Source organism: Nycticebus coucang, chromosome 18, assembly GCF_027406575.1.
Source record: "Nycticebus coucang isolate mNycCou1 chromosome 18, mNycCou1.pri, whole genome shotgun sequence".
NCBI lineage: Eukaryota > Metazoa > Chordata > Mammalia > Primates > Lorisidae > Nycticebus > Nycticebus coucang.
Window position 1 is genome coordinate 42,349,623 of NC_069797.1, and position 17,986 is coordinate 42,367,608.

At 37.5% G+C, this 17,986-nt stretch overlaps 1 protein-coding gene across 4 annotated transcripts in view; it reads right to left on the reverse strand.

The window, feature by feature from the left end:
* The window catches only part of RPS6KB1 (ribosomal protein S6 kinase B1), a 59,576-nt gene that overhangs the window by 10,832 nt on the left and 30,758 nt on the right, over positions 1-17,986 (reverse strand). Inside the window, exons 6-16 of one of the 4 annotated variants that reach the window (XM_053568036.1) lie at positions 17,580-17,637; positions 17,308-17,325; positions 16,009-16,109; positions 12,817-12,907; positions 12,547-12,637; positions 10,954-11,061; positions 10,607-10,669; positions 10,343-10,420; positions 7,218-7,325; positions 4,075-4,187; positions 1,021-3,102 (exon numbers count right to left, since the gene is read on the reverse strand). In XM_053568036.1, the coding sequence (XP_053424011.1) occupies positions 2,865-3,102; positions 4,075-4,187; positions 7,218-7,325; positions 10,343-10,420; positions 10,607-10,669; positions 10,954-11,061; positions 12,547-12,637; positions 12,817-12,907; positions 16,009-16,109; positions 17,308-17,325; positions 17,580-17,637 (1,067 nt within the window). In that variant the 3' untranslated portion in view covers positions 1,021-2,864. Of the gene's footprint in view, positions 1-1,020; positions 3,103-4,074; positions 4,188-7,217; positions 7,326-10,342; positions 10,421-10,606; positions 10,670-10,953; positions 11,062-12,546; positions 12,638-12,816; positions 12,908-16,008; positions 16,110-16,678; positions 16,929-17,307; positions 17,326-17,579; positions 17,638-17,986 lie in introns of those variants that run through there. The other 3 variants (XM_053568038.1, XM_053568037.1, XM_053568039.1) reach the window with 3 other exon arrangements.

Genomic DNA, 17,986 nt, shown 5'->3' on the forward strand with positions numbered 1-17,986 from the left:
ATTCAAATTAGTTAAGACCATGAAGGGGGAAAAGAAACACATAATTTTCCTAAAAATCTGGTTCAAGTTCAATAATTAATACTTTACATTGTTAATCACAGCTGGTTTATAAATCCCAGTTTATTCTGTAATGCTACAAACCTTATAAAATCAAATTAGTAAACTTCAGTGATTACATTTTAATTAAAAAACACTATGTATAAAATAAAAAAATATCTTGTAATAGCTGATTTTAAAGAAAATAAGTGATGAAAGAAAAGCACTTAATCTCTTTTATACACTTACCTGGTATAATCATAAAGAACGCTCTTAGAAACTCAAGACTAGTAATATTGACATCATATTTTTAACTATGCTTGGATTTTTACAAATAAATATAGGGTAAGCCATATTGCATAGGTGTGTGCTTTCTGTCTGTGACACTAATGTGACACTTGACATGTTTTCACAGTCATAATAGGGATATCCATTTATGAAACACAAGTTCTCAAACTTGCCATAGCATGGAAAATAAATTTCACTTGATAAATGTGAAGTCAGAAAAACCATGTATTTGTGTGGATGGTGCAATTAATGCCTTTTATGCAGAAAAGTTGCAGTGTTTGCCGCTATTGCTGGCTGTCCTAATGATGAAAATGTTTTAACTATGGGGTGGTTATAGCCAGCCAATCACAGTGCACATTTTACTAGCAAATAAGACTGTCAAAGAATATTTTGGTGTAAAAGTTTCACTGGAATTTGGTCAGGCAGTCAACACTACAGTTAGTAAACACATTTGAAAACAAGTATCAGAGTAGCACAAGCCATTTACATTCTGAAATAATGGCTGGACACATCACAATAGTTTTTTGGGTTCTGTTTTTAAGAAGTCACAAATTGTCAGAGAACAAAGATCTGCACTTTAAGTACAATTTCTGCCCTTTATCATTGTAGCTTCTAATTTACCAGCTACAGTTATAAAGTCTCAGGAGGCTGCTACGATAAGGAAGGAGAGGGTCTTAAGGGATTTAAAAAGAAAAAAAAGGCTTTCTGCTCAAAGATGAACTTTTATCAATTCTTTCAATTATTGCGGCAATTAAGAAGATGTATTTCCAATCATCTTTTGTGGCTCTGATTTTGTTTACTGTCATAGGATTTCATCCCATCTTTCTTAATTAAAATTTAAGCAAAGCCTTGCTTTTTTCTGACTGAATTCAACATGCATAAAGAATTTTATGGCTTGGATCCTATGGCTCAAAAGTTTTGAAGAACACAGCAAGCAGCATCTATTTAAAAATATCCTAGGGTTGCAAAATATTACAAATTGACTTTGCACACTAGACTGAAGACATTATAAAAGACAAACAAAAAGGTGATAAGACTCAACTGCAACTGCATGATCATCTAGTATACCAGTATGCACTGAAACACTCTTATAAAGTTCTGCAGATATTAAACCCTTTCACCAGCTAAAGTCATGGAAATGCTCTCTTTAAGGCAGGAAGTATTTAAGAAAGGTAAAGTTACCTTTATTTTTATTCTTTGTACCTACAAATCACTTATGTAGATTTTGTTACAATTTCAAAAACAGTGTCCTGTTAACGTGTTTTCTAAATTAAGCCACTGAATTTTCTAATTCACTGTGGAAGACATTCATTAAAAGGCCATCAAGTATTTTTACAATCAAAAAAATGTAGCCCCAGTATAGGAAAAAAGAAAAATTAAGACCTTTTTTTTCCTTTTTAAAACTGTTGAGGAAAAGAAATCAAAAGTAAACACAAAACAGTAAAAATATGTAAAACTTAAAAGCTTACCCATATGCTGTAAAAAGATTAGAGTGTGGACCATAGCAACACCCTCATCCCCTGGGCATCCCTATCTCCCTCACTTTGCCGCCCTTAGTATGTATGTTATCCTGACTCTCTTCTGTCGTTTTTGGGCTGCACACATTTGGCGTCTTGAACCAAATACTGGTATAAGAACAGGTGGCGATTTTTTTCCAGTGCAATGCAGGGCCAAGACAAGGATGAAATGTAGGACATACAACTTGTGCCCATTCCAAGGCTTCCAGTTAAGCTTAGCACATAGCAGTACTGCAAGTAGAAATGATTAAATAGATTTTTTTTTCCTAGTATTACAGACAGGTATTGCAGCTGGGTTACTGAAAATAAACCCCAGGTCCACCCCAATCCCTCAAACGAGCCACAGCTGTGGTTAACAATGATTCACTTGCATTTTATTATTTCACCAAGAGAAGAAACAGAAGTTGTCTGGCTTTCTTCACACCAACCAGTAATTTTGCATTTTAAAGTTTGGGATGTTTTCCATAATGAGCTGAATCAAAAATCTATTTGAAAAATATATATTTATATAAAAAAAGGTCATTTGCACGTAAAACATCAATTGTTAAGTTTCTTTTGTCTCTGATTCCACGTTGCTGGAAAAAGTTTGACCAAGCTTGCATGCTAATTTGTCCTTAGTTGCAAGTATTATAGGCAATTTTGTACTTTGCCTAATGAAGGATAATCCTCCTTCGACACAATCAGAACTCAACAGTGATTCAGAAGCAACATCCTATCCTTAATACTGTCAGTTTTGAGCCATCAATATGAAAATCCTTGATAAGGTTGAGAAGATGTCGCTAGGAATCAATTAACTGATGTGTCTAAGAGTTCCGCAATACTATTTCGCTAAAGTTGTTTTTTTTTTTTGCACCATTGATTGATTTTTAAAAATCCATGTTTATATATTTCTCTGTTCAAAGTGTTCTGTGTAATGACACGCTTTTAGACTGTCATTTTGAGTCTTCTTATTTCACCTTGTAGAATGCTCACACATCCCCTCCCCATCTTTTTTGCCTTAAATTCATTAAAAGAATTGCTCTGTCATAGATTCATACGCAGGTGCTCTGGCCGTTTGGAGATCATGGGGAAAGCTTGTTTTTTGTATGGCCCGGAGTTCGGCTGTCGTATTGGAAGTGGTGCTGATGCTTCCCCACTCATTGTCACATCCATTTGCTCTATTCCACTTGTTTCCATTGGGTATTCCACAGGTGTCTGAGGATTTGCTGTGCTGGCTGAAGCACCTCTTCCCCAGAAATCCCCAGGAGAGAATTTGACTGGGCTTTAAGACAAGGAAGAGCTATCATTCATTTGTCTCAAGGATCATCTCAGCAAGAAATATTTCCCTTACATTTAAAGGGAACTGGGTAACACGACATTTCTTTTCAGGTAATTTTATTTTCATACAGATTAGCACAAAGGAAAAAGTCAAGGCATCTCTCCCCTGGACTATCTGCTAGAATTTCTCAACTTGTTTCTTTACCTCTATACTTGACTTCTAAGAACCCTCAATGACATATATACTTTTTAATTATTTTATTCTCCCTTGCTTAACACAGCTTTCCATGGCATTTAAAATAAAATACTTTTCCAAATCTTTGCCATTCTCGCTCACCACAGACATCCTCGTTCTTTCCAAGAAAAGGCCAACTTTATTCCTCCCTCCAGGCTTTTGCACTTGCTGTTCTTCTGCCTGCAATACTCTCATACCTCCTATTTTCATGTGGCTGGCCCTTTCTCTTCGTTACTACTTGTTACTTCACCAGGAAGGCCTTTCTGTGACCACCATGAGTAGAAGCCCCTTTGTTTTTCTCTGCTTTTAATGCCGTACTTGGCACTACTTGTAATTATATATACTTTTTTATATCTTCTTCTTTGTTTATTGTGACTCTCTCCTACTAAATTGTAAGTTTCATCAGGACAGGGACAATTCCTGTATTATATGTATTATTTGTATATACAAATATAACACATATTATGTAGCATAGCCACTGGTGCACAATAAATGTTGAATGAATGGATAAAGAGGACATTTGCTGGTAGAGCAGCTTACTTCCAGGAGGGAAGATAAACCATAAAGTGTATTATAGATTAGTCGCCAACTAGACCTCTACAATATGTACCTGAAGGTGTAGATGTTGTGCATATGTGAACCAATGAGAATATGACAGCTCTTTCATTTATGTAACTTGGCATAAATTTCTTAAGCAACGTTCTTCTAGGCTAAAAAGAAAAGACAGTGAGAATAAAGTACCTGACAGGTGTTCGTGGGCTGCCAATAAATCTTCGAGGTGATCGGATTTTTGGTTCAAAGGAAAACTTCTCTTTCACACTTTCAAGTACAGATGGAGCCACATATGTAAAACCCTGAAAGGCAGTAACAGTAGACTACAGAATGGCATTTTGTCATATACACCAAATAAATGGGATTTTTCAGTCTCTGACGTATCAATACAATGAATGATGTACCAATGTATATATATTCTCCATTTCCTCAATCTCATTTTCACACCTGTTAACTTCTTTCCAGCCATTTCTTGAGGCAAAGACCTAAAGAAAGCAGAGTGCTATGGCCAGGCACACATCTGTAGTCCCAGCTACTCAGGAAGCTAAGGCAAGAGGATTGCTTGAGCCCAAGAGTTTGAGGTTGCTGTGAGATGTGATGCCACAGAATCTACTCAGGGCAACAAAGTGAGACTCTATATCAAAAGAAAAAGAAAAAGAACTAATGTACACAGCTATGGTTTAATAAAAATAAAAAAAAAGAAAAAAGAAAAAAAAAGCAAAAGAAAAAAAAAGCAAAGGAATAAAGCAAACAAAATTCTCCTGATTGATAGGAACAAAAAAAAAAAGGAAAAAATGTAGGCTCCATATTAAGACGTTAAATAAAAAGAGAAGTTCAAAGAAAATTCTAGTGTTCTTAGTTACATACATATAAGCAACCAAGGCCAAGGGTGGTTGCTCACACCTGTAATCCTAGCACTCAGGGAGGCTGAGGCTGGTGGATCGCCTGAGCTCAGGAATTCGAGGCCAACCTAAGCAAGAGCAAGACCCCATCTCTAAAAATAGTTGGGCATTGTGACAGGTGCCTATAGTCCCAGCTACTTAGGAGGCTGATGCAAAAGGATCACTTGAGCCCAAGAGTTTGAGGTTACTGTGAGCTATAACGCCACAGCACTCTATCCAGGATGACAGAATGAAACTGTCTCAAAAAAAAAAAAAAAAAAAAAAAAAAAGCAACAAAGATTATCACCTACAAAATAGCTTCTTGTATTTAGGCCAAAGTAAAAATATAATTTTCTGACTTGGTATGTGTAAGATTCCTGGTTTTAATACCAATGATTATACAAATTTGAATTGACTGATAAAATTAGAGGGGGTTTCCCTCTGATGCCCAAGCAGAGGCTACTCACAGGTATAATCACAGGTGTACATACAATGGACTCAAACTTCTAGGCTTAAGTGATGATCTTACCTTGGCCTCCGAAGCAGCCAGGATTACAACCATATGCATCAGTACCAGGTTAGAATTTAGTATTTTCTTGAAGAGTAAGTGTCAATATTGTGAAAACCCTTAATTATAATAGGCAAAAATGCAATTTTGTTAATGTTAGTTCTCTCTTGGGACTTGGATCGGCTAAAAGCTGCCATTTCTCTCGCTGTCAATGTCTACTCTTTTAATAATAAGTCCTCTATCTTTCCTTATACAAACTATGAGTAAGCACTATGCATTAAAATAAATAAACTGACCAAGGCTCTGGGTGAAGTCCCAAAGAGTGAAGTGCAATTCTGCAATAATATGCTTTTTGACATGGGAGGACTTCAAGACATTTTGCCACATGTTCTAGTGGTCTAAAGCTGTAGGAGGATCAGGGTGTCCCTTAATCCTTTCAATTTCCTTTAAATTTATGACTCAAAATATTTGTTAAACAAGTTGCTAGAATCACAATCTCCAGATAAGTGGTATGCTTCTATTAATTTTTAAAGAGATTCACTTTATGTACAGAGTTCTGTTACAACCTAACAAACCGTTCTTATGTTCATTAATTATCCAACTTAATTATTAAAAGCTCAATAATATCTTAGCAAAGAAAGCTTAACTATATAATTTTTGGTATCACAACTTTGGATTTCTTTATAGTGAGATAAGATGTTTCTAGAGTATTTTTATGGGGGAAAAACTGTCAAACCAGTTGAAACTGTAATGTTCAACTGAAGAAAAGGTCTCTATCTAAGGTATAAATTCCATACCAGTAGTACATAAAAGAAAAAAGAAAATGCCAGAATTCAAGTAATTTATGCCCATTTCCCTAACTGAACATAAGCGAGTCTACTAGATTACAATGACTTTGCATCATGCACGTATCACGCTTGAATTTAACAACATGCAGCCAATTCATCTTTCCTCTCTTCACTCATCTTTCTTCTCATGTAATTAAAAATACTGTAAGATATTTTGTAAATGTGCTCTATTCTTTTCATTTACTAATTTATAGAATTATTACTACTATTTAATGTTGTTTACTCAAAACCATGCTGTACTATGATAACTTAAGAGTGATTTTGACTAGACACAAATTTTACATTCTGTGCTAACTTTTGGAATTTATCCTCCCCCCATAATATAACAACGATACTATGAGCAGTGTGTGTAGCGCGGGGGAAGAGAATTAAGTTAATTTGACAAACAACAGTGAACTCAAACGGGAAAAAAATCACACCCAAAAGAAATGACAAAGGATGTAACAATGACAAATGGCAAAGGAAACAAAAAATACAAAACAAGGTAAATTGTTCATGGGACATGGTAATAAAATAAACATATATGACACTTAGGCAAAATGGTATGCACTGATGGTCATCTGATGGCCATCATTTCTGTTGATCACTATCTAAAAATTTTGCTTTTCAATCTGAAACAAGCTATAAATCCATAGATACTTCTATAATGAAAATTAATTCACTATCACATATGAACCAATGTATTTTGATGTCAAATATTCACAAATAATATTAAAAATCCCTTCCTGACTTATGTTTAGAGTACCAAAAATCTATAGCTGTTTCAGGAATAAAATACATGTAGCTAAGTGACCTCTTTTTCTCCCACTGCTATGGCTGTGTGGTTTTTGGTTGAGATGTAAAACCAAATACTTTACATCTGTGGCCCATGCAAAGAAAGAGATCATATACTTCAAAGAATTCCCTCTAACTGCTAAAATGAAATGATGGAATATAAAAATTAATTTTGTAGGTAGCAAAAAATTATGAGGGTTGGTTTTTTTTAAAAAAAGTTAACCAGACTATGTGAACTGCAAATTAAGCAAACTGAGCTTTATTTTAGGGGCCTATTCTCACATTAAATTTCCCACAGCTACATGGAAATTTTTTACTTACCAGAAAGACCTGGTTGGCACTTTCACTGAGAGTTGAGTCGTCTGGGCTATCAACAGGTGTCTGACGTGTAAACTTGGAATCAAACTGACTTACATCCTCTTCAGATTGCTTTATACAAACAAAACGATTAGAAAATGATAAATAGTCTATATTATACATATTAATAAAATGCACCACAGGCTCTGATAGAGCTCTTTTCACAGGGGTTGACTATAATAAAATATCAGAATAGTCTTGGCAGGCACAGATCGTAGAAAAGAATGCAGGTGAGGCTGGGCCTGTTGGTTCATGCCTATAATCCCAGCACTCTGGAAGGCTAGGCAGGTGGATTGCTGGAGCTCAGGAGTTCACGACTAAAAACAACAACAGCAACAAAAACTAGCCAGAGATAGTGGCACGTGCCCCAGCTACTTGAGAGGCTGAGGCAAGAAGATTGCTCAGGCCCAAGAGTTTGAGGTTGCTATGAACTATGACACTTTAGCACTCTATTCAGGGCGACAGTGTGAGACTCTTGTCTCAAAAAAAAAAAAATTAAATTAGGGCGGCGCCTGTGGCTCAATGGGCAAGGGCGCTGGCCACATACACCTAGGGTGGCCAGTTCGAACCCAGGCCGGGCCTGCTAAGCAACAATGACAACTGCAACCAAAAAAAAAAAAAAAAATTAAATTAAAAATTTAAGGGTCAAATTATAGCTTCCAATCCTATATATGCACTCTAATGGATTTTAATATACTTATCATTACAATTAAAAAATCTGACTATTAATTTTCCTTTCTCAAAAAGCTTCAGTGTGCCTAGTCTGCTGGCTAAATCCCTGTTTAGAGATAATTTGTTCTGTTGGCTGCTGCCAGGTTTATACTAAACTTGAAAAACTAACAGCACAAATCACAGTTGTAAGATAGTCCAATTAAAGTTTCTCCCCATAGCTTATTTCATTACTTTAGATTTACAAAAGAGCAAAAATAATATTTTATTTTACATGAGTTATATTTTCTTGTAAAAGAATACTTCTCATTTAAGTTCTGGCCACCAGATTTACTTCTTTTATTCCTTCTCTCTTTCTCAGTGTATCTAGTTAGATAGACCCTTGACCCAAATATAGGAAATAAATACAGTTTAGAAAATCTGACTTACTACTAAAAGATGATCACATTGAGCTTATTTACAACATATACCTCTGAATAAAAAGTTTAAGACAATGATCAACCCAGTAACACTGTCCACTCTTAAGAGCCCAGACTGTGATCTATAAATTCTATTTCCCACTAGAAGGAACCAGCATTTCTTGAAGAAATGACTGATTCCAGGTGTGGGGTAGGAAACATCTAAGATAAGCACAGAACAGCAGTTTCTTTCCCTTCCTTTCAACATCACACTATGTGATTGTGTCAAAAGGAATCAGAAAAAACATGAAGACGCAGCCAGTGTCCAAAGCTGAAAAAAATTGCGCATCAACAAAAACTGCAATGGATTGAAACACATACATGCTAAAATGTTAAGAGTTCATAATGATATTTAAAAAACTGCACAAAAGTCACTGGTCAATTCTGGAATATGCTAGAAAACTAACTCATTATTTTGAAAACTGGGAAGGAATCAAATATGCGCATTTATCCTTCCTTTTCTGTATGAATTGTACCTTGACTAACTAAGCAATTGATCAAAGAGTTTATATTATTATGTATGAAATGTCTGATTTTCTTAAGTACTAAATTTGACAGTTGACATCTCTGATATTTTGACACTTTTTTTAAATTGTGAAGATACATCCTCATTCTTTCAAATGCACATTTTGGCCTGTGATTATCTTTCAATTTTTTTTTTAAGAGTAATTTTTGTGAAACCATGGATAAGTCAAAAATTGTTATTTTTGAATATGAGTTCCACTGTGGAACCGAAGCACCACAGTTTCAAATAGCAACAAAGTGTTTGGGAAGAATGTGGCTAATGAATGCATAGTACATTCATGGTTTGAGAAGTTCTGTTTTGGTGATTTTAATCTTAAAAATAAGCCACGTGGGTAAACAGACCAACGTGGTTAATGAGCTGAAAGTTGTAGTAGAAGCAAATCCATCTCAACACTGTGTGAATTAGCAGCAAAGTTTTGACATTACTATTCTAACAGTACTGGACCATTTGAAACAAATTGCCAAGGTGAAGAAGCTAGATAGATAGTTCCATATGAATTAAAAGAGCATCAGAAGAGAAATGGTCTCAAAGCTTTCCTTTCTTTTGCCATCATGAATAAAGGCAAACCATTTCTACACTGTATTGTTATGTGTGATGAAAAAGGGATTCTTTTTGACAATCTCAAGTGTTCAGCACAAGGGCTGGATAAAGATGAGGTGCTGAAACACAGTCTAAAACCAAATATTCATTAAAAAAAGCTAATGGTGTCTGTTTGGTGGTCCAGCGCTGGTATTACCCACTACAGCTTCACAAAACCTTGTCAGTCAATTGCAGCAGATGTTTACTATAACAAACTGGATGACCTAATGAGGATGGCTGTGATTAAGCAGCCCAGACTGGTCAACAGAGACAGAGTAACTCTCTTGTAAGACAACGCTCGATCACATGTAGCATAAACAACACTGCTCTAACACAGAAGCTGGACTTGGAAACTCTGTCATCCACTGTATTCACCAGATATTGCACCAGCTGACTACCACTTCTTCCAGGCTTTGGACCACTTCTTCCAAGGAAAAATACTCAATTCTCAACGAGCTGTGGACAATCACTTTTGTGATTTCACCACCACTTGCCCTCTAGGCTTCTTTGTGGCTGGCATACACAAGCTACTATTAAAATGGCAAAACTGTGTTGATAGTCTAGGCACATACTTTGATTACATGTACTGCTTCTTGTTTGAGATATAATAAACTAAACTTTTGATTCAAAATTGGACATTTCAGATTTAATGACCTAACAGAAGGATTCCAGCTAATAAAGAAAGGATGATTAACAGTTAGAATAAGACCATTTCACAAACCCCTAAGGAAATAAAACGAGACCGGAGTTTCTCAACCTCAGTGCTTGGGCCCCGTAATACTTTGTTGCAGGGACTGTCCTGTGCTGGCTACTTCCCACAAGATACCATCAGTTACATGCTTTTCGTGTATACATACCAAAAGGGGTTTAAAGGGGGGCTCCACCTTCCGAGCCAGAAGATCTTCCCAATTAATGTGTCTAAAGAATGGATGAGCCTAGGAGAGGAAAAAAAAAGGAAAGTAGAGAATAGACTTTATCGGACTGAAAAATTAACTGCCTTTTTTGAAGTTATAAGTCACAAAATAAGCTACACTTAACTTATAAGCAACTACATACAACCCTCACAAATACATAAAATCAGCACTATCTTCCCCCCAAACTCCACACATGCCAATCCCTACTTGAACTTCTCCAGCATCCCCAGGACCAGCTCCAAGACGAGAAGCAGCATTTCTTTTCAGCAGCTTTAGGGAGGGGGGAAAAAAAAACACTGATGAAGAGTCTTTCTTAATTTGATTTGTTTTTTTATTTGTAGAATTTGCTTATTGTGTCTTAAGAAAACTAATTACTACTAAATATTAAAAATAAAAAGAACCCTTTAAACAAGTCTATGCCTGCAGGATAGCCAAAAAACAGGTTTTTTAGGCTCATTATCTGTGTATGATTCTTTATTCAAAATATTCATTAAATTCTATTTACATCCTAGCCACTGAGGCTTGTAGCATGAATGCCCATTTAAGAACCCTACCTTTTTAAGCAGATCTCTGGCTTCTTGTGTGAGGTAGGGAGGCAAATTGAGTTTACATTTGAGAATTTTGTCAATTGTTTTCTTTCTATTCTCCCCAGTAAAGGGAGGCTAAGAGTAGAAGAGAATGAAAAAAATTAGCATGTCAGAAACAAATATTAAATAACAACATTACTCATTTCCTGAATTAGTTAGTTATACATGGAAATCAGAAATAAATGCAGTGGCTCATGCCTATTATCTCAGACCTTTGGGAAGCCAAGGAGAGAGGATCACTTGAGGCCAGGAGTTCAGAGACCAGCCTGAGCAACAAAGAGAGACCTCAGTCTCTACAAGCAACAGAAAAATTGGCTAGGCTTGGTGGTACATGCCTTTAGTTCAAGCTACTCAGGAGACTGAGGCAGGAGAGGAATGCATAAGCCCAGGAATTTGAGGGTGTCATAAGCTATGATCACTGCACTCTAGCCCAAGGAACAGAAAATTCAAACAAATGTATGCTGAGAAGTAGGTAACTACTACAGATCTGTAATTTAAAAAAATCTGCTTAAAAAAATTTCTCCCCAACTAAAGTAACATTTTATTGCAGGGAAGCTAGGCATGGAAACCTTGTTGGGGCTATCAATGTCATTCTTAACTTCTCCCAGTTTGCTAAGGACTTGAGAGCTGCTTCAGTGCAGCCTTCATAGGTTGTGCCCACAGAGAACTTGTGCTTTGGGTAGAGGTGGTGGCTGCAGATGCAATGCCTCTTTTAAATGATTTTTAATTTATATTTACTTTCAGAAACTGGGTCTCAATGTGCTGCTCAGGCCAACTCTGAACTACTGGGCTCAACCAACCCTCCCACCTCAGCCTCCCGAGAAGCTGGGATTATCGGCATGCAGCACTACACCCAGCAGAACTATATCGTGTTTAAGTAACAGGACAGAGGAAGTAGCAATGTCCTGGAAGGAAGCCTGGGTTTCCACCATTAATTTGTTGTGACATAATAAATGAGAGGTGATTTTATGATTTGATATCTCCATTTATAAAATAAGGGGATTAAATATTCAACAGCAATTTCACAGGCCTGTCAGACATAGATCTTAAATGAACATGATTTTAAAAGTACGGGATCCCATGGCTCGGAGCCTGTGGCTCAAGCGGCTAAGGTGCCAGCCACATACACCTGAGCTGGTGGCTTGAAATCCAGCCCAGGCCTGCCAAACAACGATGGCTGCAGCCAAAATATAGCCAGGCGTTATGGCAGGCGCCTGTAGTCCCAGATACTTGGGAGCCTGAGGCAGGAGACTCGCTTGAACCCAGGAGTTGGAGGTTGCTGTGAGCTGTGATGCCACCGCACTCCAACCAAGGCGACAGCTTGAGGATCTGTCTCAAAAAAAAATTAAAAATAAAAAATATATAAGTACGGGATCCCATATAATCATAAAGTATTCTTATTGTTAAATTGCCGATAACAAATCTTTGGCCTTTGAATATAACTTTTCAAAGTTATTGGTTAAGTAACTTTTTCAAAAAGTACAAGAGGTCACCTGCTATAGTGATCTCATGACTACTAAGCACAGGTCATATACATGCAGCTTTGAACTGTGCACCTACTGCTCCAGTCAGCATGTCATACATTAATGCTCCCAAACTCCACCAATCCACAGCACGATTGTGGCCGCTTCTCATCAAGATTTCAGGGGCCCTAAAATGAGAAAAATAATATGCCTAAAAATTATTCACTCATTTGTATTTCATGTGAAATAGAATTTTTAAAATGCCACATATTGACAATGATGCTACATAAAATACTATTCCTCAAACCAGGTAAAAATTAGCTATCACCCCCCACACCAGTTATATATCTTTTAACATGCAGCTCACATGTATTCTATTGTTCCACAAAATGTGTGTGTGACTGTTCCATCATGAATAGATTCTTTGCATAGTCCAAAGTCTGTTAGCTTCACATGACCTACAATGAGAGATGACAGCATGATTATTCTGAGAATGTGCCGAGTTTGAAAATATCTTAACAGATAATAACCTGTCCTTCAATTTAACTTCTCCTACATTAAACTTTTCTTGAAGATATCGAGAACTCATGAAGTGTTACCATAAAAAATGATGCCAACTATTTAAGGTTACACCAAAGTAATTTTTAGCCAATGGTATAATTTATCTGCGAAAGAGAAAATAAAAATAGAGAAGAAAGTGAAACAGCTTGCTAAGGCTCTAGCTTTAACTATACACACAATCCTCTACCATCACAAAAGAGAAAAATCCTGGGAAATTTTCTTTAAGGCATTTGGTTTAAGTACCTAGACCCTAATAGATATATTCTGTATCTTTTAAACAAAGGTGTAAGACAGTACTTCAAACATATAGCTTTTTATCACAGTGAACTGCAACTTGAGAGTTCTTAAAATAGTCCCAGAAAGTCACTATAACAAGTTAGCTAATTCAGCCCTAGTATTTCAGGTTCACTTCAGAGAAAAGACAAGACATTAAAAGACAAGACAATGGCCTACTGATTCCAATGTAAATATATACTATACTCTGATACATAAAGAAGAAATATGGCCTTTATTTTCACAGACTACATGACATACCCAGGCTTATAGGTTAAAGAAGACTTTAACTATGTTATCACTCCCCTATTCTATCTTATGTCTTAGAATTCAGAATCCAGGTTTTGGGGGGTGAGAGCAAGGGAAAGATACTGATTCCCATGATGTACTTAAATACAGCATTTCTTCTTTAAAAATAAAAAAAGAAGGGCAGCGCCTGTGGCTCAAATGAGTAGGGTGCTGGCTCCATATGCCAGAGGTGGCGGGTTCAAACACAGCCCTGGCCAAAATAAATAAATAAAGAAAGAAAAGAAAAGAAAAGAAAAAGAAAAAAGGATGGCACCTGTGGCTCAAAGGAGTAGCTGGCCCCATATGCCAGAGGTGATGGGTTCAAACCCAGCCCCGGTCAAAATAAATAAATAAATACAATAAAATAAAATAAAAAGAAAAAAGAATGGCACCTGTGGTTCAAAGGAGTAGGGCGCTGGCCCCATATGCCAGAGGTGGTGGGTTCAAACCCAGCCCCGGTCAAAATAAATAAATAAATACAATAAAATAAAATAAAAAGAAAAAAGGATGGCACCTGTGGTTCAAAGGAGTAGGGCACTGGCCCCATATGCCAGAGGTGGTGGGTTCAGGCCCAGCCCTGGCCAAAAACTGTGAAAAAGAAAAAGAAAAAAAGAAAAGACTGAAAGCACAATTTGTAACATTTATATTAGCCTATTGTCCATATACCATTTTCCGTCTAAGAGTATGAAACAGTTAATTATTTTATGGATCATTCTGTGGATATCTAAGGATCAGCAGTTGCTTCCAGCCCCCTACATATACTGGGTTCCTCCACCCAGATTACTCTAGCGTAAATTAAGCTGTTTGTAGCAGCATGCAGGTGTACTCAAGGATTTTCTGCTATAATCATAGCTACATAGAGTATCATTGTTTCTAATGTTTACGTTTCTTGTCTCGAATGGCAAGAAAAAATTGATGCCTACTAAACATTTTATTTCTAAGGTTACATCAAATACCTGGGTTTCATTCCAATCTTTTCCTTTTTCCAGCACTAATATAACTTTTTTTGGGTTTTCTCTCTTTTTTTTTTTTTTTTGAGACAGAGTCTCATTCTGTCACCCTGGATAGCGTGCCATGGCATTACAGCTTGCAGCAACCTCAAACTCCCAGGCTCAAGTGATCTTTTTTTTGAGACAGAGTCTCAAGCTGTCGCCCTGGGTAGGGTGCCGTGGCATCACAGCTCACAGCCACCTCCAACAGCCACCTCCAACAGCCACCTCCAACTCCTGGGCTTAAGCGAGTCTCCTGCTTCTGCCTCCCAAGTAGCTGGGACTACAGGCACCCGCCACAACGCCCGGCTATTTTTTGGTTGTACCCGTCATTGTTGTTTGGCAGGCCCGGGCTGGATTCAAACGCTCCAGCTCCGCTGTTATGTGGCTGGCGCCTTAGCTGCTTGAGCCACAGGCGCCAAGCCTCAAGCGATCCTCTTGCCTCAGCCTCATTAAGTAGCTGGGACTACAGGTGCCTGCCACAATACTCAGCTAGTTTTTTCTATTTTTAATAGTGACAGGTTCTCGCTCTTGCTCAGGCTACTCTTGAACTTCTGAGCCGGTGACCAGAATGCTAGGATCACAGGTGTGGGCCACCATGCCCAGCCATTTTGTTTGTTTGCTTTTTACAACATTAAGTTGGTACCAAAGTAAAACTTACCAAACCCATATTTTGACATGTATAACGCACATTTTTTGCCCAAATTTTTAAAGGTAAAATAAGGATGCACATTATACATAGGAGGTATGGCTTGGGACCAGAGCCACTGCACCATCTTGCCTGGGCCAGCATGGTGTACGGGGTTCCAGTCTGGAAGGATATGGGATCCAGCGGGAGCATCACAATCAGGACAGGGGCACTGGTGGGACTGGTAAGGGCCAAGGCCCAGTGCATGGAGGAGAGTGGGAGCTCACCACCTTGCCCTGCCAGCCAGGCATGTGGCCATCTCAGCAGTAGATGATACATGGTGGGGAGGGAAGGGCTCCTAGGAGAGAAGGGGCAACCTTCACAGAGACAGTGGCTGTGGGAGGGTGGAACATTAACCTTCCCCTAAATGTGTCTCTCCTAGCTGAGAGTCAGCCACTTTTAGGGGGCATTTTCCTAAAAGTTTAGGCCAAAAACATGGGTGCACATTATACACAGGGAGCACATTTTACTCAGTAAAATGTAGCAATGTTTGGGTTCACATATTATGTATAGAAAACCTAAAAAGAGTAAAGATTATACACAAAAATAGCAGTTGTGTAGCTATTATCTTCAACTCCATCTAATCTCATCAACTATAAGTAAATACTAAGCATTCGCAAGTATTATGATGTCATAAATTCTGAGGGAAGAAATGTATAAAACAGAGAGATGAATATGGGGCTTTGAAAATGACCATGACCTGAGTGGGAAGAATTTAAGATGATTATTTACTATAGAAATGTTTACGGTATATCTCCACCTTGGTGATTAAGCATGATATTCTCCGGCTTCAGGTCTCTGTAGATGATCCCCTTTTGATGTAAATGCCCCAAAGCCATGGAGATTTCTGCCAAGTAAAAGCTGGAAACAAAAGTGATTTAATAAAATTAAAAAGTAATCTACCCAAAGCAGTTTATGTATGGAGCAAAATTCCTTGAAAGAAACAGACATGCACCAAAGACCAAATCAGTGGGGTAGGGAGATGGATGGGGAAAAGAGATGGCACAGGATGCTGCCAAGGGCATGGGGACATTTATGTTTCATTTGTTTTAGTCAAACTACAAAATGTTTTATTTTGCCATTCGAATATACTGATAAAATTGCAAAGATGTCTAGACTATGCTCAACTGTCACGGGTCATGATTTGTTCTTTCTGTGTAGAAATTAGGCCCATAATCATTCAGAGCAAAGCAGAATTCTCCCACCCAGCCCAACTTTACAATTCCATAGTTAATAGGAACTTTGTCATTATCAGAGATCAAGTCTTGATTTCAAAAGATACCTTATATCATAACCTGACCCTCAGAAGCCCATTCCTCCCTTAACATGGCTACATATTTATAGATAGCTTATGCCCACCCTATCTGCCCTCCCTCTTGCCAGCCAGCCCACAACTATAAACTGTGTGACACTCAAATTTATCTACCTCAAAAGAATAAAGGGCTGAATCAACCCTGTCTGGATTCGAAAAGCACAAGGCACTGCAATAGTGGCTGCATAACAATGTTGCAATCCTGCAGATTACTCCAGGATGGAGAAGGGTGTGTCCTAGAGGACTGAGGCAGTTTCACAGCCAGCACGACCACAAACACAGCCTCCAACATGGCTCAGAGAGCCTCCTCCAAAAAAGGGCACTTCATCCCTAAGGCTCTTAAATGCAGCTTCTGTGTTAGAAAAGGCCTGAAATTAAACAATGGAATGCAGTTTGGTAATTAAGGTAGAAAAAAACATTTAAGTGTTGTTTTCTATTCAATTAATGTGTAGGATAAGCTGATTTATTTTTACCCAATACTGTCACTTCACAAAAGGATGTGTATATTTTTAATTTGAAGCAGATGTTATCTTTAGAAATAGAAGGGTAGATTCAATTCTGGCTATATAATCAAGATATGTGCAAGCTTATCACCTAAGACTGTACCTTGGGAACTGGAAAGTCTAAAAAAAAAAAAAAAAAAAAAAAAAACAAAAAGAGGGAATAATTTCTGATACTTTCCATTGTTCCACACATAAAGTTTCACTGGAAAACCACACTCACCCATAGCCAAGACAGGCAGCTTACCAATTCAAGGAAAGAAAGCTGCAATGAGAATGGTTCTGTTAGGAACAACTGGTGTGAGGAGCAGTCCACCCAAGGCCTGAGGGCAAAGGAATAATGTAACCTCCAATAGCTGTCCAGTCCCAAAGCTGCTTTTCCCCATTGAACTCCTGAGTGACTAACGGGCTCCAGATCAATTTTCTGAATCATTCTGCTGACCACAGTGGGAATGGGGCTTTGCTTTTAATTATATGAATCATTACCTGAATCTATGTGACCACAAAGATTTCACTTACCAGGCTGTGTCTTCCATAAATATTCCCTCTCTTTCTAACTGCATAAATAGTTCTCCTCCTGTAAAGAAAAGGAAAGACTTTAAAAATAAAACAATTTTTATTGCCAACCTACTTCTAATGAGAGTTTGTGCTTTCCTTCTAACCATAATTAAAAGACATTTGCCTCTTAAAAATAAAAAAAAGATCCTAAAAGTTATAGGTTTTAAACTAAGTCCTTAGAATTCTTTGTAGCAGCATTCTTATTCTTCTGAGGTACGTACATTTAAAAACCAGAACTGGCTTAGAATTCTAGGCTTTAGACCTACAAACTTCAAAGTATTTGTAAATTCCAGACTTCAGTTTAAAAATATCTTATTAAAGTCTCTTTAACATTTTACCCATAAGTAGAATTAAACCACCCTCACTAG